General features: G+C 38.0%; 3 protein-coding genes and 1 pseudogene across 3 annotated transcripts in view; 3 read left to right on the plus strand and 1 right to left on the minus strand.

The window, feature by feature from the left end:
* Positions 1–24,660, minus strand: part of LOC125258304 — a 725,453-nt gene that overhangs the window by 492,068 nt on the left and 208,725 nt on the right.
* On the plus strand, positions 2,412–3,165 carry LOC125258314 (histone H1-like). Its single transcript, XM_048175222.1, has one exon. The coding sequence runs from the start codon at positions 2,473–2,475 to the stop codon at positions 3,091–3,093; it is 621 nt and encodes a 206-aa protein (XP_048031179.1). The 5' UTR covers positions 2,412–2,472; the 3' UTR covers positions 3,094–3,165.
* Positions 3,534–4,100, plus strand: LOC125258319 (annotated as a pseudogene).
* LOC125258316 (histone H3) lies at positions 4,779–5,282 on the plus strand. The gene has a single exon (XM_048175224.1). It carries the CDS (start codon positions 4,826–4,828, stop codon positions 5,234–5,236), a length of 411 nt encoding a protein of 136 aa, XP_048031181.1. The 5' UTR covers positions 4,779–4,825; the 3' UTR covers positions 5,237–5,282.

Here is a 24,660-nt window from a genome sequence, read left to right on the forward strand (position 1 = left end):
TAGCATTTTCTTTTTGGTCACATGTCCCTGATTGTATCTAACATGGTTTTGTAATTCCTATAAGAAATATAAGCAACTATTTGGTCAACTGTAGTACACAAAATCACAGAATACCCGTCAGGCATTTATATATTTTTAAAAGAACTACCTTTACATAGGAGTCTACACAGTTAAAGAGATTAATTCATCAATATTTCCTCAAATACTACATTTTTATATCATAATTTCCTCTGTGACAGGACTGACATAATGGATTTCATTGACAACTGATATAGTCCAAACATAATTTTAATTAAAACTAATTTCATTTTATTTCAATATATAAACATATTTCATTTAACAATTTATTTAAAAGTTCATTAAAATTGAATTTATCAATCACATGGCCAGATACAATAACAATACACAACTAGAAAGTGCACAAACACAGACAGGAGTGAAAACACAATTGCAGTGGTACGACTAAAGGCCTCTTGTAGCTCTTTGACTTTGTCCTGGAGCTTCTCTTTCTTAGATCGCTTTCGCCCCTCTCTATTTTACCTGCAGCACACACCACACATACTGTCACACAACCATTTAAGTCATTTAAAGGTTACACTACTCTATTCAGTTACTGTGTCGTTCTATGAAAATATAACTTCATAATATAAAGTACATTTTACTATGATACAGCAAATGTAATCCATAGACATTTAACTGAATAGCACAATGTAAAGTAACTGTGGTGCCACATCATATTACGGCTCAGTAATAACAGGGTAATACTACGGTAATATCTACATTATTACTTAGAAAATTACATGGAAATAACAAAATTGCATGTAATTTCCTAGGTATTAATGTATATATTACCATGGTATCACTGTTATTACTAAGCTGCAATACAAAGTGAAATTTCATTAATATTATTAATATTAATATATAAAGTTTAACCTCAAAAGCAGTGCCACACATGCCTAGGTAAAAGAGGGACAACATTTTTAAAAAAAAGTGTAGATGAGCATAAAAACCTTCAAATTTACAGTGTAATGTCTATTTATTCAAATGATATTTTGCTATGGCATGCATTAAATGCATTATATGCAATAAAGGTAATAAAAAAGAACAATGCCATGCATTTGTCAGGCCGTGTTACAGGAAAGTGACAGGACTGATGTGACGGGGCCTGACGGTCGGCCATTTTGAGCTGCCATTACTCAGGCTGCTAACATAAAAACTGTTAACATGCAAGCAAGGAATTTCAGGAACCTTTTTAGACTTGTTTTGGATTTAAAAAATGTCATTATTTTCTGGGATGCTTTACCATGACGGGGCCTGACCCTTTAGCTCGTAAAAAAAAAACATACAAAAACAAGCTTAAAATCATAAAATTCAATGATAGAACTCACCCTTGATCAGTGTCAGCTTCTCCTCAGTCAAATGATGTCACTTCCTCTGAGTCATACCCTTAAAGGCCTATTGCAAACATTTAGAGTTTTATGTGAACGTGACAGGACTGACCGAAAACATGGGGACAGTGTAAAATAGTATTTATTTGTAGAATTTATGTAGAATTTAATGTTTTAATGTGAATGATAACAGCTTAAACTTGTTATTGATGGAGTTTTTTTCTAAATAAAAAAATTTTATCACAAAACTAAAGCTGTAGCGCCAATTTGGCTGAGGACAATGACAAAAACAGATTTGTAATTTTCAAAAGTGTTTTTAATAAAGAAAAAAAAAAAAAAAATCTGAGAACCTAAAGAATGACATATTCATTTACAGAACAACTCACAGAAATCAACCATCAGTCAGTTTTAGACATTTTTTGGATGAAATACTTTTTAGTCACTGTAACACTTCAAGGACAGATAATGTACGTTTCTGGTAGAATGTCCCATTTTATTATACGGAGAGATGATCTGCTGGCCGAAGATGAGGGTCAGACAGGAGAGTCAAACAAACTCGGATCCTCCGGATGATGTTCGTGTGCTTCAAGCTGCCCAAAACAACAGCTGTATGAAAGCCTCCTCACGCCCCTCACTAATGCTGGTTTCATTAAAGTCGCTTTCAGACTGTTTTCTGAACACACAGAGGACGCGTTCAGGCTTTTACCAACTTTTCCATTAAAACTATCCATCAAATTTACACGCAGCTTTTCCCCGTGGCTGATGCTCGCCTTGGATTTGGTCTGACGGAGGCAAAAGAAACATTTCCTCTCCGCGTATTTTAGTCTCCAGTGAAAGTTCAGAACCTCTGCTCGGTGCTCACTTTGTTTTTACTGCGACAAACTATTTTACCGCTCCAGTTTTGCCCCAAATGTAAGAGAAGAAAACACAAAGTGAAGGGCTCGTGGAGGCGCAGAGACACCGAGCAGGGCGGGTTGAGTCTATAAGGTTCTCATGTGTTATTTAAGAGCGCAGCGGCGCTCGAGCGCTTCATTGCTGAAACCAGACAGCGTTTGAAAGACTGTAGATCCGATCCGAGAGAGAGATGGCAGAAACTGCTCCAGCCCCGGCTGCTGCCGCCCCGGCCAAAGCGCCCAAAAAGAAGTCAGCTGCGAAAGCCAAGAAAGCAGGTCCAGGTGTCGGTGAACTCATCGTCAAAGCTGTGTCCGCATCCAAGGAGAGGAGCGGCGTGTCCCTCGCCGCCCTGAAGAAAGCTATCGCCGCCAGCGGCTACGACGTGGAGAAGAACAACTCCCGCGTCAAGATCGCCATCAAGAGCCTGGTGACTAAAGGCACCTTGGTGCAGGTCAAAGGGACCGGCGCTTCGGGCTCATTCAAGCTCAACAAGCAGAAAGCCGAGACCAAGAAGAAGCCGGCCAAGAAAGCGGCTCCTAAAGCGAAGAAGCCCGCGGCCAAGAAACCCGCTGCTGCCAAGAAGCCCAAGAGCGCAGCGGCAAAGAAGCCCGCCGCCAAGAAATCGCCCAAGAAGGCCAAGAAACCCGCCGCCACAGCCGCTAAGAAGGCGACGAAGAGCCCCAAGAAGGCAAAGAAGCCAGCAGCCGCTAAAAAAGCAGCCAAGAGCCCCAAAAAGGCCAAGGCGGCTAAACCTAAGGCGGCAAAGCCTAAAGCCGCCAAGCCTAAAAAGGCAGCGCCCAAAAAGAAATAAAGTCTTTACTGTTTCTCCTCAACGGCTCTTTTAAGAGCCACCCACCAACTCTGAATAAAGAGCAAAACTCGTGTATATTATAGAAAAAGCCAAGATATAATGATCTTTTAGACTGCATTCAGAACAGACAAGCCATCCAGTTCTGAAAATAAACTCGATCCATTTTTATAAGATACTGATACACTCCAAATAGGATATTGTAAAACAAAGTACAGACAGAATTTACACACAACATACAAAATATTTACACACAACACTGGAAAATTGCGACAATATATATTTAAATGGTAAATATATATTTAAATGGTTTATTTAAATATATATATATATATATATATATATATATATATATATATATATATATATGGTTTCATGGTCAGAAATATGTGCATAATTATTCCGGCAGAAAGGGGGTTGGGCTTTGGAGGGAAGTTCAGTGATTGGTTTAAATCTTTACAGACTCTAAACCAATGAGCGACTGGCACTCTAGATAAAAGACAGTATGTGGAGACCAGAAATCTCATTCTGTTCTTTCTGTCTGCGAAAGAAACATTAACTGAAAGTAAAAATGAGTGGACGAGGCAAAACCGGAGGAAAAGCAAGAGCCAAGGCCAAGACTCGCTCATCCAGGGCAGGACTGCAGTTCCCCGTCGGCCGTGTTCACAGGCTTCTCCGCAAAGGCAACTATGCCGAGCGCGTCGGTGCTGGTGCTCCTGTTTATCTGGCGGCTGTGCTCGAGTATCTTACCGCTGAGATCCTGGAGTTAGGCTGGAAATGCCGCTCGGGACAACAAGAAGACCCGCATCATCCCCCGTCATCTGCAGCTGGCGGTGCGTAACGACGAAGAGTTGAACAAACTTCTGGGCGGAGTGACCATCGCTCAGGGCGGTGTGCTGCCCAACATCCAGGCTGTGCTGCTGCCCAAGAAGACCGAGAAACCCGCCAAATCTAAGTAAAGCTATTAAAGATTGTTTTACTGACCCAAAGGCTCTTTTAAGAGCCACCCATTTTATCTGATGAAGAGTGCCTTTCTTTGTTAATAATTTAAAATAATCATAAACTCTTTCGGTTGAGAAGAGAAAAAATAAGGCCCATCAATCCAGTAAAATGTACGAGGTGTGTATTATTATTTTAAACACATTAAGATCCCCTGATGTGTCTGTAGAGATCGCTTCTTTAGGAGGCGTGTAGGATCGCCAACTAACTCATCTCCTCTATAACATAGTTATTTGTTTTGATGTATTAAATATTTTGATAATTACCTTAAATAAAAACCAATACACATATCAGCGTCAGGATAACAGAAATTGATCCATGTTACTCTGGGTGTTTTGTTTTATCACGGCCACAAGCTGCTTTTATATATTTTAGACTTTATACTGCTTTTATACAGACTATAATGTGTTTTTGTTCCAATCCAAAATCTGCACAACCACTGGGAATTAAGTGTTTCAGAATAAATTAAGAAATACAACAATGTTAGTATGAAGCCCATGGAGGTGTCAATCATGTACACTGAGTCAACCGAACAAAGCACATTTGAGCGGGAAACCCTCCGCTTGTTTGAAAAAAAAAGGAAACGCGCAGTCATTGGCTAGCAGTCATGGGCACACGTCACAGATTAGCCAATCACAAGCTTCCGCACCCTCCCGACACTATGAGCTCATGGCCTCACAATGCCTTAAAAGCAGGCGTGTAACACAGAGCAGCAACAGAGAAGTTCACTGCAGCAATGGCAAGAACCAAGCAGACCGCTCGTAAATCCACCGGTGGCAAAGCCCCGAGGAAGCAGCTCGCTACCAAAGCCGCCCGTAAGAGCGCTCCGGCCACCGGCGGCGTCAAGAAGCCCCATCGTTACAGGCCCGGGACCGTGGCTCTCCGAGAGATCCGCCGTTATCAGAAGTCCACCGAGCTGCTGATCCGCAAACTGCCCTTCCAGCGGCTGGTCCGAGAAATCGCTCAGGACTTCAAGACGGATCTGCGCTTCCAGAGCTCCGCTGTCATGGCCCTGCAGGAGGCCAGCGAGGCTTATTTGGTCGGTCTGTTTGAGGACACCAACCTGTGCGCCATCCACGCCAAGAGGGTCACCATCATGCCCAAAGACATTCAGCTGGCCCGCCGTATCCGCGGAGAGCGCGCCTAAACCCGCATCAGCCACATCAAACCCCAAAGGCTCTTTTAAGAGCCACCAAAATTACACTGAACGAGACCATTTCCAGTTTAACGCTTAATGAGTCGAAAGTTGTATTAACACTAGTTAGTACGCCTCAAAAATTATAATTACTATTTAATAAAAAAAAAAAATAATGCATTAATTTTATTTTTTGTCTTTGAGAAATGCAGCGTACAATGTGTTTAAATGAGTAACATTTGTACAAATTGTAACTAGTAGTGTAAACACACATTCTTTAGTTTTTCACAATTACAAAAACATTTCTTGAAACCTTTGCTCATTTTCTCACAGCATTAAACACAAAACCAAATCTTTATTAACAAAACCCCTTACATCCAGAGCATCTAGTTACACAATGTTTATTGTATACAGTAAACATAATTTGTAATTATGTAAAAGTATATTAACTAGGTTGAATATATTGTACACCATATGCACTCCAAGTTTAGTGTATATTCAGCACTTGCATACTGTAAAAATACTGTAATTCAAATGCAAAAGCCCAAAACATAAAAAAAAAAAAAAAAATTAAACGTATTTTACAGTACACTCAAAAAAGTTGTGCAACTGCAAAACTGTGTTGGGTTCAGCCAGAGAACTTTGTCCTGTGCAGATCCAGCCTTGACACTCTCCACACCATCCTCTTCCTCATCTTACACGTACTCTTCGTCATCTTCCTCCTCTTCCTCTCAGATTGTTTCCATCAATTGCTCGTATCATCATTCAATGCACCTGTGCACTCTGAGCTGCTTTATATTTCCCACAGCTGGTTTGATCACATCATTTTTCAGCTGTTGTTTGTAAACAATGACGACTGTGTTGTAGTTGTTTAATTTTGTCCCTTGTGTTTCCTGTTGTCCAACACAAGTGCATCACAGTGTGTTTCAGTGAGTGAGAATGTGTTTAAAGTTTTGAAGGAAAAAAAAAAAAAAAAAAAAAGTGCATGATGTGCTGAAATGGTTTCTAACTGCCTGAAATCATTTAAGGTTTTACATTATTATTCAATAAACGGGTCCCGGCCACTGACCATTTGATTCAGAGAATGAAGTTTAGTGTTTTAGTAGTTGTGAAAAACTCTCATTTTATACAGTTTTAACCAGTGACCTTTTATCCAGGTGTTTGTCACTTCTTTTTATCTTCAGAAAGTCTGCCAAAAAACATACAGTTGGGTATTTTCCAACTCTTTTTAACCCATTTAAGCCCACCGGTAACTATAGTTGTCACAGTGTATGGTTGTCATTTTCCTTTTGTAAGTATTTTTCTAAATGTTATCCATGGTTTATGTCTCAATGACATGCAAGAAAACAACTAAATAAAGGACTTTGAGAACAACAACAACAAAAAAAAGGTATTCACTTCCTTCCTGTCACATGAGACTGTCAACTTCCAACTGCAGGAAGAATGGTGAAGGCAAACCCCCCCCCAAAGAGAAGTTATTTCCATGTTACTGTTAAGTATTTTTTGTTGACATATATATATATATATATATATATATATATATATATATATATATATATATATATATATATACACATTTACATGAGGGTCTCTAGAATCATCCAAACGAAACAAATCTGACAAGAGATCTATAGTTTTTTGTAGACTTAGTCAAAAGTCCAAGCAGCAACTATAGTTGTCTGTTGGTCAAATGTTCCCCATGATACATATATCACGGGGAAATGGGGTATACTGTGTTTAATGGGTTAATAAATCAAGGTTATTGATTTAGTGCTTTTTGCTTTCATAATATTTTATATCGTTATATATTATATATTGTATATTGTTGTTGTTTGTTTATTATTATTATTATTTTATATGTATATGTGACCCTGGACCACAAAATCTGTCAATTTTTTGAAAATGAATAAATAATCTTTCCATTGATGTGTGGTTTGTTAGGATACAACAATTGGCCGAGATACAACTATTTGAAAATCTGGAATATGAAGGTGCAAAAAAAAAATCAAAATATTGAGAAAATTGCCTTTAAAGTTGTCCAAATTAAGTCCTTATCAATGCATATCCTCTCACAAAAATACATTTTTAATATGTTTACGGTAGATCATTTACAAAATATCTTCATGGAACATGATCTTTACTTAATATCCTAATGATTTTTGACATAAAAGAAAAAAAAAATCAATAATTTTGACCCAAACAATGTATTGTTGGCTATTGCTACAAATAATAATACTGTAAATACCGTGCGACTGGTTTTGTGGTCCAGGGTCTGTATATTTTTCTAATGAATAATGTAGTTTAACTTTTTGATTCACAATGTCCTGTTGGGGAAACTTAATGGCTGCACTTTGTTCTGCACTTTAAGACAAAAAAACAAAAAACAAACAAATATTGTGTTTCATATTCAAGAGATTATAAAGATAGATGCAGCTTTTTTTGGTTTGTGTCGAATGTTCTTCGACTTTTATACATAATAAATTAGTTTATGGATAAAGATTCATCTGATGAAAGCAGTTATTTTGAGTTAGATGCCAAATGTTCTCCTCCTATTCAAATTTGACACTGAAGGGGTGCATACAACATATTTGCCGCACATTCAAATAGGATGAGAAAAAAGAAAAGAAAAAAAAAAAAACAGTGGAAAATAAATGCAGAACATGTTCACATAGGACACTATTAACAGAACTATATGCATGAAACCATTCATAAAAAATTGGGCACAAATTAGATATTTAGCTCATCCACAGATTTATCAAATCTTCTAGCTACTCTCTAATAGCAGCATGGTCTGTTTGAAACTTTTAGCGCAGGATGAAGGCCAGAGAAGAGATTCATGTTTATGCAGGTGCAGATTCAGCTAAGAGACCTACAGTTTAAATCCCAGAGGCCTGAAATCATTTATATTCTGCACATATATCTGAACTGTCTAATAAATGTACTAAACTGCCACATGTTATTGTCATTCAGTATCTCTGTATATGATATGACAATCTTATAATATTATCTTTGTCAAATAAATCTTATAAAACTTAATTTTTCATATTAAACAAAGGACAGGCCTCGTTAGATCAGTGTTAGTGTTAACCCTCTATGCAATATGAGGCAATATGATATTAATGAATAAAAAATTATTTGTGTTGTTTTTCCTGCTTAAAATTGGACACTTTATATCAATAAACATTTTCATAAATTTTTGATTTATTTATTTTTTATAAGTTTGTTGCCTAGAGGCAACATTGTACCACAATGGAAAAATTTAAAAATTTGGCATTTTCATGTAGAAAAAAGAAATGTATTTATTGAAAACACCAATTTCTTTAATTAGACACTTGAACAAACAAATGTATCTAGTTTTTAATGTATTAAAAGTTTCATATTTAATAAAAAGTAACATTTTATTTCCAGCTGTTGCCCTCAGGCAGCACTGTACCATAGTGGAACACAAATATTACCAAACCATCATATCTTTATGTTATTATATCAAGTTATCATATCCATATTCATCCTCATCTCCATCTTCTCTCTCATCCTCAGTCTCTTCCTGATGGATTGTTACTATGATTTCATCTTCCTCATCACAGTATGACCCCTGATCATCATCACCCTCATCAACTGCCAGTGCTACTTTTGTTTTATAGCTTTCTGAAGTGCTATAGAAAATGTGCAGATCATAATATATGCAGATATAGTATGTTAATTAGTATTCTTATAAGTGCATTACAAAATCATGTGAAAATGGAAATTTATTTAGATAATTCTCACTCTTTTCCTTACAAATATAATACATTTGTATTCAAACCTATTATGCGTGTATGGCCTTATGCGATCCCATTATGGTACAAAGTTGTCTTGAGGCAACATACAGTTTTTTGTTATTTTCTCTAAAACTTTTGATGATATAATGTAAATTTCTTGAAAATACTTCTTTACTTGCCAGTGAACGTGATTTTTTGTGGGTAATTAAATGGATACAAACAAGTGAAAAAAGCACTTTTCAATGGAGAAAATATGGAGTCATGTGACGTGCAGGACACAAAATGGACTGAAACAGGACACAAAATGGACCCCTGTTGGTCATGTTATGGTCTTTTTTGCACTTTTATTGATTAGTATTTGAGTTATTCTGTCCTGAGATATGTTCGATCAATCAATTTGTGCCTTATTTTATTAAAAACAAACTAAAAAAGACCATGTTGCCTGGAGGCAACACCTTACCATAGAGGGTTAAGAGATAAAAAAAAGAAAAAAAAAAAAAAAAAAAGGAAAAAACCTGGGGGAAAAAAAATGCAGAACATGTTCACATAGGACACTATTAACAGAACTATATGCATGAAACCATTCATAACGATTTAGGCACAAATGTGTTTATTAACTCATCCACAGATTTATCAAATCTTCTAGCTACTCTCTAATAGCAGCATGGTCTGTTTGAAACTTTTAGCACAGGATGAAGGCCAGAGAAGAGATTAATGTTTATGCAGGTGCAGATTCAGCTAAGAGACCTACAGTTTAAATCCCAGAGGCCTGAAATCATTTATATTCTGCACATATATCTGAACTGTCTAATAAATATAATAAACTGTCACTGTTTAGTTCATCTCATACCAACCTACAGGCAGAAACTGAAATCAGCTAAACCTGTAGCAAAGACTGTAAAGAGATGGACCACCGAAACAGAGCGGGCTTTACAAGCCTGTTTCGAATGGACTGATTGGAGTGTTTTTGAAGCTGCTGCCACCGATCTGGACGAGCTCACAGAGACTGTTACATCATATATCAGTTTCTGTGAGGATCTGTGCATTCCTACAAAGACTCATTTATCTTACAACAACGACAAACCCTGGTTCACTGCAAAACTCAGCCAGCTCCGTCAGGCCAAAGAAGATGCTCGCAGAAAAGGGGACAGAGTCTTGTACAAACAGGCCAAATACACACTGGAGAAGGAGATCAGAGTGGCAAAGAGGAATTATTCTGATAAACTTCGGAATCAGTTCTCTTCTAATGACACAGCTTCAGTGTGGAAAGGTCTGAAAGACATCACCAACTACAAGACACCATCCCCCAGCTCTGTGGAGAATCAACAACTGGCAGACGATCTGAATGGGTTTTATTGCAGGTTTGAAAAATCACCATTCACACCTCCATCAACCCCCCTCTCCCCCACACCTGCAATTCAGTTCAGTGAAGATGACGTGCGGCAGGTCTTCAGAAAGAACAAGAGAAGAAAGGCACCAGGCCCAGACAGCGTTTCACCAGCCTGTCTGAAAACCTGCGCTGACCAGCTGGCCCCCATCTTCACACAGATCTTCAACAGATCACTGGAGCTATGCGAAGTCCCCTCATGCTTCAAACGCTCCACCATCATCCCCGTCCCAAAGAAACCCAAAATTACTGGACTAAATGACTACAGACCTGTGGCTCTAACGTCAGTGGCCATGAAGTCATTTGAAAGACTGGTTCTGGCTTTTCTGAAGGACATCACTGGACCCTTACTGGACCCCCTGTAGTTTGCTTACTGAGCAAACAGGTCTGTGGATGATGCAGTCAATATGGGACTGCATTATGTTCTCCAGCATCTGGACAGACCAGGGTCTTATGTGAGGATCCTGTTTGTGGACTTCAGCTCTGCTTTTAACACCATCGTCCCATCACTCCTCCAGCCTAAACTAACTCAGCTCTCCGTGCCCACCTCTGTCTGTCAGTGGATCACCAGCCTTCTGACAGACAGGCAGCAGCTAGTGAGGCTGGGGAAACTCTCATCCACCCTCACCGTCAGCACCGGCGCCCCTCAGGGCTGTGTCCTCTCCCCACTGCTCTTCTCCCTCTACACTAGTGTTTCTCAACGGGGGTGGTACCGCCCCCCAGGGGGCGTTGAGAGAACAACGGGGGGCGTTGGAAGCAAGATTTTAAAAGGGGGGCGTTCAGGTGTTCTTGGGGGCGTTCACGAGTTTACACCAAAGATCCAGGCAAGACAAGATTAAACATGTAATTACTTGCAAAAGAATTGCCTACAACATTCTAAAATCTAACAGTTTAACGCAACATGTAAGCTAGGCTATGTATCGTATCTTTTGCAACGATTATTTTTTCCAGTCATAGACCAGCGCTCAAGCGCTGACATCAAGCGGCAACCTCCCCCTTTCTCTCGTGAAGCCAATACGGAAGTAACTTAAACTGCGATTCATCGACTGGCCGCTAGGGAAAGGCTCCAAAAGAGAGCAGAATCTCATAGAGTCCCATGTTAAATTGGCCAAGTTTATAGCAGAAAAAAACATGTTTACAAGTTGGTTCAAATTGTGGTTTTGGTCTATACTGCTATTTTTGCCCTTCATGACAACTCTGAGGGGGGTGAATTTTTTTATAACTTATCCGTTTAAATTATATTAAGCCTTAAAGTTCTGCATAATTAAGGGCGTGGTCACTTGAGTGACAGGTATATTGCGCTGCTGGCTGTGAGCCGTCATGTTAACTCAGCTGCCGCTGAATTTGGCATCTCAGCCGTATTTGTGCTCGATTATTTTATACAATTATAAAATATGGCTTGCTGCATAATATTCGAGACTGATGTGTGTCTGTGTAGATGTGCATGCATGGGGAAGAGACACAGAACACACGTTGTTGGATCGTGGCATTGGCTGAAAGTTTTGGTTGTGAGATTTACTGCAATGACAATGGCGGGAGGATATCAAAATCCGACAGCACTGCTTGGATATTATAACTAAAACTGCTGCACTATTTTGAAAAAAATATACTTTGGACACGGGCTCATTTGTTTGTTAGATACGATCGCTGCTCAGATTGCATCCTTTCTTGAAGAACGATGACAGAGAGCAGATCATTCAGAAGAAATGTGACATGTTTTTTTGTTTGCAATGGACATTCATATTTTACCCAAGTGCCACAGATTGGATTCATCTCGCGATCTCTATTTCATTATAAAGGTATGAAGTCCCATTTGATTTTCCATGTTGTTATTTGCACAACCAACACTACTGGTGTTGGAGCATCTATATCTTAAAAACACCGTAGATTGACAGTAAACCTTTAGAACGTTCTGATGATAAAACTTGTCTTCATTAATATTTTAGATCGTATCTTAGATAGATAGCTCCTTTGCTTGCTAACATGGTCACGTCGAGCTAGGCGGGCGTGGTTTCAGCAACCAGTCATATCAGCTCAAACCACTTCCCCGCCTCTTTGCCCATTTTCAGTTATCCGGGAGTGACGTGCGGTGACGCGCAGCTAAGATGGCCGCGGCCTCATTTAGGCGTCAAAACTGCTGTTCAGAACTCTATAGCTGTGTCTGAAACCGCTCCCTATCCACTATATAGTCCACTATATCGGGTGTCGGCCATTTTGTAGTGGTGTCCGAATTCTGAGTAAACGACTTCATTCCCTACATTCGTTCACTACTTTATACCCACAATTCTCTCTGATTTCGAGTGTAGATTCGATGTACACTTGCTGAAGCACTATTTCCCAAAATCCAATTTTTTTAACCTTTTCTTTTTTTAATTAATCACTACTTGAATAAAACCTACTAAAATGTAGGGGGACATTATTATATAGATGAATTTAAAAAAAATGAAATTATATTAATAAAAAATATTTTCATTATTAAAATATATTATGTAGGCATTAAATCAATTTAATGTGTTTTACTAACAGCAATGTGTTTTAATATTTTGCGGCACTGTTAACTCATTAATCTTTAAAAGATGATAATTTAGTGGATGATTTAAAAAAAAAATCGTTAATCATAGGTAGCGTATTCAAATCATAACGGTCGCCTGAGGGCGCTCAAAGACCACGTAATCTGTGAGCATGAGCGTTTCTAACAACTTTATTAAAAAGGATAAATACATGAAATTATGTACACTTGTTAATGTGTTTATTTTTGTTTGCAGTATTTTATAGTATTACATGATTATGAACACATTAAGCATGACAAAAAAATTACATAATTGATTAAACTACAAAGCTGGCACGTATGATTACAAAATAAAGTCATTATGATTGTTATTGTTATTAACATTATTTTATAATGTAAATAACATGTAGGATAAAATAGTTTTAAAGCGTGTCGAGCCGTTTCTGAGATCTCCAACGCACAGTGTATACGTCAGCGTCCGAATTCACTCACTTCATTTCGTTCACTCCATACAGATATAGTGCACTCAAATGCCATACACTATATAGGGATTAGTGAATGAGTGAACGAGTGAACGGTTTCGGACACAGCTTCTGGGTGACGTCACGGACGCTACGTCCATATTTTTTTACAGTCTATGGCTGACATGAATACATGTGCACAAAAATGTGTTTCGCGCTGACAACAATCCGGTGGTGGCTTGAATCCAGCGCTGAACCAGCGGAGGAATGGAAAGTTGACAAGCCATTAAAAAGGTATTGACTTAAGAACCACTTATATTTTCAAATATTTTCAATAAATCATGTTCCCATTCACTCCAGTGACGAATTTTAAAATGAATGAAACTAAATTCTATTTATAATGGTAAAACTTTTACATTTTTAATGCCTAATGCCAAAATGTTTTCTTTGTTCACAAAGTAATTTACTGGGCATTATTGTTAACTCGCAAGACTGTAAGGAGAAAATGACAATTTGATGGATAATTAATTTAAATATATCCTGTAGGCTAATTTCGCCGTCACATCTGAGCGCAAAACGCTGCTTGGATAATTTAGTTAAAAATAGATAATAATACAATAATAATTTAATCTAATTGTTCATATGTGTTTATTCTTGTTAGAAGATTTTTTTTATTTTACTGATTATGGACACAAATTAATCATGACAAACCAAATAAATTTGAATTGAATTAATTATACCATTGATGATAACAAGCTGATACCAAGGTATTTAAGCCTATAATTATAACATAATTTTTCATGAAAAATCATGATTGTATTGACTCGAAAGTAAGATTAATGTAAGCAGCTTCTTGCAATACTCTCCTAAATGCGTAATAAAACCTAAGTGCACACCATAGACTGTAAAAAAGTGCACGCATTAGCGCCGAAATGACCGTACAGCCCATACTCTGAGTGGCATGGAAGAGAGTCGGAAGTTGATTTGTTGCCCCTACGAGTTTATAATAGCATATTTTAACTATATTTTCAAATGCATAAAAAAACCTGTCAAATTGTTTTTGAATGCTGGCTTTATTAAACTATGTTTTAAAGATGTCAATAAACAGTCTCATATGTCTATTTATTTTTAATATAGGCCTACTATATTTATTAATTTATTGTTCTATTTTATTTAGCATTTTTACATTTAACATGAATAATCAAACATTTAACATAAAACAAGTATTGCACAACCATTTTAAATGTCTACTCATTTGTCCTTTTTTAAATATTTTATTAATTTACATTTTTGTGTTTTAATTAAACTGATTTATGCTATTCCTTATTCTTTCGGTTTACATGTCACAATCTTGCATTCCTATTCTTCCATTCATAATATGCGCGTTAGGGTGATGGAAACCATTTATTGGCATACTGATGGTGTGTAGTGACCATTTGTGCATAAAACACCATGGTATTATGCATTAGGCCCAACAAAGTCTGACAAACAGCCCTCGACATAGAAATCAGATGTTTAAACTCGTATTTTGTGCGCGAGCGCGTTCATGTGGAGACTGCCAGTGTATGGGCATATTCGCGTTTAACCAGTATTTCATCAGTTCTTCTGCGTCTCCTCACAGCATTTTAATAAAACGATATCCAACAACACAAATAGCTCTCTCTTTAGTCACAAATTCCCTTCATAATGCAAAGCATGCGACGTGCACGTTTAAGTTTCAGAAAACATCGTCATTGAAGTTTATATGTCTATAATTTATGTAGTTATATAATTTATATCACAGGTTTTCAAACCCTGTGTCACGAGACTTAAAAAATAAATAAACAAAATATATTTCATTTAACTGATTAACAAAGCGAAAGAAAAAACTGTGCCTAGTAGCCTGCTGAGTTTGATTCATTTTTGTGAGGCGCGGCGCTCCACAAACAAGTTCAAGGAAAGGAAACTGAGATGGCAAAAAGCGCATCCTGTTTTCTTTATTTCGCAAAAGCACAATGTTCTGTTTTTAGTGTGAGTGTATATAAGTAAACTTTGCAGTATCGAATAATGTCTTACTCATATCTGTAAATTACGGAGTAAGCCTATTTAAGTTGTTTCTGCTGGTAAGGAAACAGTTGAAGTGATCGCGCCGGCGCCTCGCGTGCGCACTCAACTTATTCATTGCAAACTTGACATTGCAGACTGTTCATTATCAAAATAAAATACCGTCAGCCAAAAACATATAAAAATTACACTGCTCATTTTACATAGCCTACTCCATAGTATCCTATCTGTGCCGTTCAGCGTGACCACCGCTGAAACTGGTCCTGCCAAACACATTTTTGCTCATGTGAAGAGGATGATTTTTTTTCGTTGATATTGAAACGGGAGTGAAGTACAAATCCTATTTGACATAATAAATAAAAGTAAAGCATCCACATACATTGCTAATATGGAAACATTTGAATTCGTGCCGAACGAGAGGCTGCTTGAGAACACCGGTTTTTACTTTCAGTTTCGCCTCAAATTAATTCGTTTGGGCTTGTTTGTAACAATCGGCCCTATCGGTCGATTTTACATTGATTAAAATTGGGGTCAGATTATACTGTGTGAGAGGTTTGGAGTGTTTAAAAAGATGAGACAGACAACAGAAATGGATAAATAAGGTGTATTTACAATATTCACATGGAACTTAAAACAACACAATAAAACTAGAAAACTTTAGGCCGTTTAAAAGCAGGGAGTCCATTTACACCATACCATAGAACAGTCCTTAAGAATCCTAGTGTGCTGAAAGTCCCAATGTGCAAGTGAGCAATGTCCACCGGTGTATATACAAAATCCTGAAAGTGATAATCCAATGAAAAGTGATGTAGTTGGCTGGAAAGGTAAGTCCATAAAATTAAACTCCACAGTCCAGCTCGCAGGTGATTATGTTTGTAATGGGCGGGCTGACTGTTTGCCATGCTGCCTCCTTTATGCTGGCCTACTTCCTTATTCCTGTCATGTGATCAGTCACATGACAGGCAGACCCAGACTCATTTAAAGACATACACACATTAAAATAAGTAAGAGGAATAAAATGGACTAAAACACATGTAAACCAATTAAAACTCTATTATACATAAAATCATTGTAATAAATAGAGCGGTAAAACATGTATTTTATGGGACAGTGTCACATGTTTATAGCTACTTATAAGTTTCTATTCTTGTTCTGTATAAGTATATTATATAGGCTATTTTATGTAGGCCTATATTATATATTTTAGTATTCTTATGCTTGGTTTGACTTGGTTTGGTCGCGTCAATTAAAAAATGTCGTTCTTTTAAAAAAATTGACAGCCACTGCTTTATATGTTGCGTATGTGTCGGAAAACACAAAACACGGCATGGACCACTTTTGGTCTTATGAGAGGGGGATCCCCCAAATGAGGTGCCGGATCAGATTTCGGAGGTTTCGGCTTGTCCCGGCACAACTTAAGGTCTACCTGCCACTGTTCAGTCAAATCAAATCTGTTATTTGGCTTTCAGTGACATGCTTTTTAATTATGAAAGCTGCAGTCCGTAACTTTTGGAGCTCTAGCGGTAAATAAACTAAACTGCAGGCGTCTTGGTACTGCAGGTACTGTACTCCGCAGCGGTGCCAACTCGAACCAGTCTAATAGTCCCAATATAAACTCTTATTAGGTGTGTAGTAGTGATTCAGGATAAGACAAAAACACAGTTTGGAAAATGGATTCATGATGTTGGCTACTCACCGATTATATAAATTTTAAATAGGCTACAAAAAGTTACTGATTTAATATTACTAATAATAATAAGAAGAAGAAAACACAGATGTGAATTATACACATTATTATTATTAATACAGAATGATTATCAGCATACTTTCAATAAAGACATTTATCCTTTTTGTGTTTGTGTGTGTGTTTGGGGGGCGGTAAAGGACCTGGATAATGGATAGGGGGCGCTGGCCCAAAAAAGGTTGAGAACCACTGCTCTACACAAACGACTGCACCTCTAAAGACCCCTCTGTCAAGCTCCTGAAGTTTGCGGATGACATCACACTGATCGGCCTCATCCAGGACGGTGACGAGTCTGCTTACAGACTGGAGGTTGAACAGCTGGCTGTCTGGTGCAGTCTTAACAACCTGGAGCTCAACACGCTCAAGACAGTGGAGATGATCGTGGACTTCAGGAGAAACCCCCCTGCTCTTCCCCCACTCACCATCATGAACAGCACTTTGACTGCAGTGGAGTCATTCAGGTTCCTGGGCACCACCATCTCCCAGGACCTGAAGTGGGACAACCACATCGAGTCCATTGTGAAAAAGGCCCAGCAGAGGTTGTACTTCCTTCGCCAGCTGAAGAAGTTCAACCTACCACAGGAGCTGCTGAAACAGTTCTACTCTGCCATCATCGAATCCATCCTCTGCACTTCAATTACCGTCTGGTTCAGCTCAGCTACCAAATCTGACCTCAGAAGACTACAGAGGGTAGTCCGGTCTGCTGAGCGAATCATTGGCACAACCCTCCCCACTCTCCAAGAACTGTACTTATCCAGAGTGAGAAAAAGGGCAAAGAAGATCACTCTGGACCCCTCACATCCAGCACACTCCCTCTTTGAACTGTTGCCATCCGGTCGACGCTACAGAGCCCTGAGCACCAGAACGACCAGACACAGGAACAGTTTCTTCCCTCAAGCAATCCATCTCATGAACACTTGACAAACACGGAACACACAACACTATTACACATTATTTACTTAAAACACTTATTTATATCTCAATTTGCACACATAATTGTACATACAATTGTCTATAATATATATTGTCTTTTGCTTTTTTTGCTCTTTGTCTATCTTGTGAATTTGTATATTATTATTTTATTCTTTTTATTATGTGTCTTGTCTTGTCGCTGTCACTCTGTTGCACTGTGGAGCTTCTGTCACTAAAACAAATTCCTAGTATGTGTAAACAACATACCTGGCAATAAAGCTCTTTCTGATTCTGATTCATTTTATTGTCATTCAGTATTTCTGTATATGATATCACAATGTTATAATATTATCTTTGTCAAATAAATCTTATAAAACTTAATTTTTCATATTAAACAAAGGACAGGCCTCGTTAGATCAGTGTTAGTGGTGAAATCACAGTGTTTTGTGCTCGAACTATATTGAGGGGAGGGGCGTGTTGCGCCTTGTGACGCGGTGCTGGTTTCTCTCAGGTCCTGTAAACAAATGTAAAAGTCCTCCTACTAACACACTCGTCTACCATTCTTTATCATCGTTTGATAGAGTTGTGTTAAACATGTCTGGAAGAGGCAAAGGCGGTAAAGGACTCGGAAAAGGAGGCGCCAAGCGTCACCGTAAAGTTCTGCGCGATAACATCCAGGGAATCACCAAACCCGCCATCCGTCGTCTCGCTCGCCGTGGCGGTGTCAAGCGCATCTCCGGTCTGATCTACGAGGAGACCCGCGGAGTGTTGAAGGTGTTTCTGGAGAACGTCATCCGCGATGCCGTCACCTACACCGAGCACGCCAAGAGAAAGACCGTGACCGCCATGGATGTTGTGTACGCGCTGAAGCGACAGGGACGCACTCTGTACGGCTTCGGAGGATAAACTTCTGAAACCAGGAACAACTACACCAACCCAACGGCTCTTTTAAGAGCCACACACTCTCACATAAAGAGCCATATATGAATTTAGTTGATAAAATGCTTTTTCTTGGATTGAGAGAAAATGTTATTAAATATAAACCATTTCACAGTAAAATATCGGGATTAGTAGTAACTTTCAGTTCTCTTTAATGATGATACCCAGAATATGTTGGTTTAAGTGGCGCACAAAAGACCTTTTCTAATATCACACAATGTTTAAAGATATAACTAACTTTAAATTAGATCAGAATGGGACTAAAGTTTTCAGAGTTCAAAATGCAGAAAACATTAACAAAACTGGTATTTGTTTTACACAAATGAGCTTATATTTATTATTCGTGTAGTTTAAACAGATTGATGAATCAATGAAGTCTCGAGGAAAAACTGTTTTTAAAGGATGTTTGACTGATAATGGTCTCTTTCCTCCAACACTCCCTCAATGGGTCTAAAGGGCTTTTAAAATTATACGTTTCACAATATTTGTCTAGAATCGCTTATTTTCTCAAACTAATAATACAAAAGAGCGGGAAACGAAACGAAACAGTCAGGGTGTAGTTCAAACGTTTGAGCGGTTGGCGGCGGCGAATGTGATTGGCTCTCATTCCGCTCGTGATGCTTTGAGTTGTCCAATGAAATACGAGTTTATGGGTTTGGTCTATTAAAAGAGGCGATCAGAGAGTTTGTGTATCTCTTTGAAAATTAGCATAGGGCGGTGAATAAATATCTCTGTGTCGCTTCTGTCCTCATATTGCTTTGTGAAGTTTGTGTTCAAAAAGCATCATGCCTGAACCAGCAAAGTCCGCGCCTAAGAAGGGCTCCAAGAAGGCCGTCACGAAGACCGCCGGTAAGGGAGGAAAGAAGCGCAAGAGGTCCAGGAAGGAGAGCTACGCTATCTACGTCTACAAAGTCCTGAAGCAGGTTCATCCTGACACCGGCATCTCTTCCAAGGCGATGGGCATCATGAACTCTTTCGTCAACGACATCTTCGAGCGCATCGCCGGTGAGTCGTCTCGTCTCGCTCACTACAACAAGCGCTCCACCATCACTTCTAGAGAGATCCAGACCGCCGTGCGTCTGCTGCTGCCCGGAGAGCTGGCCAAACACGCCGTGTCCGAGGGCACCAAGGCCGTCACCAAGTACACCAGCTCCAAGTAGAGATTCAACCGAGACTCTCAGCGACCCAAAGGCTCTTTTAAGAGCCACCCATCTTCTCCTTAAAGAGCTTCTGTTTGTAGAATCTGTTTAAAACTAAATGTGATGTATCAAAAAATCGAGTTGGAAATCGTGTACTTCTATTGCTGTTAAAGCACTTCAAAACTTGAGCTCATTAGTAACTGTTTCTACATCATCAGAAATCTGCATATTAATTGAGATCAAGTTTACTATATGCATTTACAAAGCATGTGATTATAAGGTTCATTACTGTAGACTGGAGCATTTGGGTCTAGTTAAGTTGACTTCTGATTGATTTTAATAGTCTACACTAGTAAAGTTTAGTGATATTCACTTGTCAGGAGGGTGTTTTTACAATAAAGTCTAATATTTTAGTCTTTGGATTTCTCATTGTCAGTTTATTATGGACTAATGCCCTGCAGCTGTCTGAAAATGTTTATTAAAAAAGTATCTTTCAAATGATCTGTCAAATGATGGTGACTGAAGCATTTAAGACTGAAGGACAATAATGAGAACTGAATATTACTGGATTATGATGCTAACTGAAAGAAATTAAGTTGTCAAATATTGGTGACAATATGGCATATAGAGATTTATGAGCAATTTTATGTAGGCTGGTCATTTCTGACCTGCAACACAAGTGTGACTTTGTGCCATTTTGTACCAAATAAAATAATTTCAAAACAAGCTTCCTAGTTACACATTAAAGCACATTAGTGTGAACAATTGTAAAGAATATATTAAAATTTGATTCAATTTTGCCAAAATTACCATTAAATGTTTTTTTTTTTTTTTTTTTTTTTCAGTCAACAATTGAGGTGCATAAGTTCAGAGTAATGAGGCCTGCAATCAGCCAGATCCAAAAAAGAAATACAAAACCTGTGCTAATCGAAAGAAAATGAGCTTAAAAAAAGATTGAATCCAATATTTAGAGATAATAAAGTGAACTGAGAGACATACAAGCAATTTTAAAAGGTCATCATTTTTGACCTGAACACCAAATTAGGCAAAGGGTTTTGATCACCGCACAAGAGTTAAAGAGGTTGTTCATGGATGAGATGGAGCAGATAGAGAAAGAAAATCAAGTGTCCAGCACACATGAGAACGGTTTAACCAAACTGAAAGACCGCATGCATGCTGGACACTTGATGATGTTTTTCTTTTACTATCTGCTCCATCTCATCCACAAGAAAATCCATTAAAAAAATGTTTGTAAAGAAGTTCATATGTAGTAATAACTTATGGCAGCAGATGAGGATCGCGGTACAGATCCAGACACACTGGACACATCCCCAGGTAACAAAGTTATGTTTCCAAACGTTCTGTTTTGGTTGTGGGAATGGTGATTTGAAATTTTCTAAAACGTGGAAATGTCCAGTTTGCTTAACATTGCTGGAACGTTATCTTAAGGTTAGCATAACGTTCCTGCAATGTTCTTTTGACCTACATTTTATTAACACAACATTCAAAGAACGTTTATTTGGAACATTCCAAGAATGTTAAAATGTCCACATTCATTAATGTTAAATGTTATTTTATGGTTAGAATAATGTTCCTGCACTAGGGGTGTAACAAGATTTCTAGTGGAGTTGCTTCAATTGTAAACTATTGTAAACATCTGCTCTGCTCATCCAGCAAGAGTTGCACACAGTGCAGCAGGAATCACAGTTCTCTGATCATCTGACGAGAGTAAGGCAAGATCACTGATCACAGTATTGCCCAACTAAGCCAAAGCATCTTATAAATGTCTCATCTTATGGAGTGCACGCTCAGCCACTTTTAAATTTCAAAGCGAAAGTAAAACACAAGCTCCCTGATGCGCGCAAAATACATACAATAGCATGTCTCCCAATATCAAACCTATCTTAGGCAGTTGTAACCACCTCTTAGCTCTGATCTCTGTTCGCACTTTGTACATTGAGAGAGTACCTTGATTATAGTTGCACTTATTGTTTGCACTTAATAAGACTAACTTTGTTTTTGATATTTATACTTTTTTTTATTTATTTCTGTGTTCAATTTATGGAAAAGAGTTCAATTAGGTCACACACAGCCTCAATCAGAAGTTCTGGAAGCTCATAATTCATGTACAGTAAGGTCTGAAGAGACTCATGTGAAATCATACAGAAGATAGACAGAAGATATACAGAAGATTTTTTTTTTTTTTTTTTTTTTAGGTAAACTAACCCTTTAATGGCGATTATTACTCTTGAGCCAAGCAATTAACAAACAGCCCAACTGGATATGTATACATACAACAACACATTCGCACTAGACACAAACAAACCAACTGGAAAGTCTTAAAAACATACCTAAATAACTGAAACATCTGTCAACTAAAATGGTGTGTTTGATCCGGATTGGAGTTAAACTCTGCAGGACAGTAGCCCTCCAGCCGCAGGGTTGGACACCCCTGTTCTACCATAAAATGAGCTGCGTGAAACTCTGCAAGAAAATATCTAGTTAAAATTGCAAAGATGTAGTCAACTAAACATAATAATATCAGTTTTACAAGTAAATATTAACATTGTCACATTTATTTATTTATTATTGACCAGTACAGGGAGCCCAGTTTACATTGAGACACCATTCATTGTCAATACTGTGGATAATACTTATTTTATACCCATGTCTCAGGAGATACAACTCATCAAATCCAAAGTACATCAAATATTTCAAAAATTCCTTTGGATATGTTTTACTTAAATCCAGATGATATATAAAAAATGACATTGCATGTTTAATGTGGACATTTTATCGTTCTTGTAATGTTCCATATAAACGTTCTTTGAATGTTGTATTGTTAATGAAATTTGGTGGAGAATGTTGCAGGAATATTATGCTAAGCTTAAAATAACGTTTTGCTAACGTGAGAAAGTGTACATAACCATATATATGCCAAAGCAATTTGCTTTTTCACATCTTTGTTCACATTCATTGTGGTGAAGTCCAATTTCACATAAGAAATGTATTAATAAACGGTTATGTATACTCTCCCCAACCTTAAATTTATTTATTTATTATCAGATTAAATGCCATTAGTTAAAGGTGCTCTAAGCGATCCTGGGTGGAGTAACTTCCTGTTGACGTTCGAAGTGTTGTCAAACAAAACAGAGGCTAGCTAGACCCTCCCTCCTCCTCCTCCTCCTCCTCCCCTTCCCCTCCGTGCTTCCTGAAACAGTCATGAACGCGCATTTAAAATCATTCTTGTCGGTTATTGGCTGGAGCATGTTTATTATGTTTCGTGGTCCAGGCTGCACCAGTTTGTTTTTATTGCCATTTTCGGAGATTGTGGCGACTACAGAGACCGCATTTTTTTACAGTGTGTTCAGGGAACAGGCAGGTAGCGGATAGTGATGGAGATGTTTGCTGGTATGTGACAAAAAATGTTTTGGCCTAAAAACATTTGACATCGCTTAGAGCACCTTTAAATAAAGTAGGCTTTTTGTGTGATTGTAGTGCAAGGACAGAGAGAGGAATATGGAGAGAGAGAGGACAGAGAGAGAGAGAGAGAGAGAGAGAGAGAGAGAGAGAGAGAGAGAGAACAAGAAGAACCAGGTGAGAAAATGGACAGATACTGAAGATTGTTAAAGTGGAAAAGCAGAGGCAGAGGGGAAAACCCATTCAATCTGCAGTATAATTTTACATGCATTTTATGGATGCTGTGTGTTTTTCCCCCATATTAAATACTTTCCAGAAGTACACTTACACATAACCAATTTTTTAAAGGTGCCATAGAAAAATTGAAAAATTGAAAATTGAATTTACCTTGGCATAGCTGAATAACAAGAGTTCAGTACATGGAAATGACATACAGTGAGTCTCAAACACCATTGTTTCCTCCTCCTTATATAAATCTCATTTGTTAAAAAGACCTCAGAAGAACAGGCGAATCTCAACATAACACCGACTGTTACGTAACATTAATATACATTAATATGTACGCCCACAATATTTGCATATGCCGGCCCATGTTCAAGGCATTACACAAGCCAGTATTAACGTCTGGATCTGTGCACAGCTGAATAATCAGACTAGGTAAGCAAGCAAGGACAACAGCGAAAAATGGCAGATGGAGCGATAATAACTGACATGATCCATGATAACATGATATTTTTAGTGATATTTGTAAATTGTCTTTCTAAATGTTTCGTTAGCATGTTGCTAAATGTACTGTTAAATGTGGTTAAAGTTATCATCATTTCTTACTGTATTCATAGAGACAAGACTGTCATTATTTTCATTTTTTAAACACTTGCAGTCTGTATAATTCATAAACACAACTTCATTCTTTATAAATCTCTCCAACAGTGTGTAATGTTAGCTTTAGCCACGGAGCACTATCAAACTCATTCAGAATCAAATGTATACATCCAAATAAATACCATACTTACGTGATTAGACATGCTGCATGACAAACACTTTGTAAAGATCCATTTTGAGGGTTATATTAGCTGTGTGAACTTTGTTTATGCTGTTTAAGGCAAGCGCTAGCTCCGGGGGTG

Source organism: Megalobrama amblycephala, linkage group LG22 (assembly GCF_018812025.1).
Source record: "Megalobrama amblycephala isolate DHTTF-2021 linkage group LG22, ASM1881202v1, whole genome shotgun sequence".
Classification (NCBI taxonomy): Eukaryota; Metazoa; Chordata; class Actinopteri; order Cypriniformes; family Xenocyprididae; genus Megalobrama; species Megalobrama amblycephala.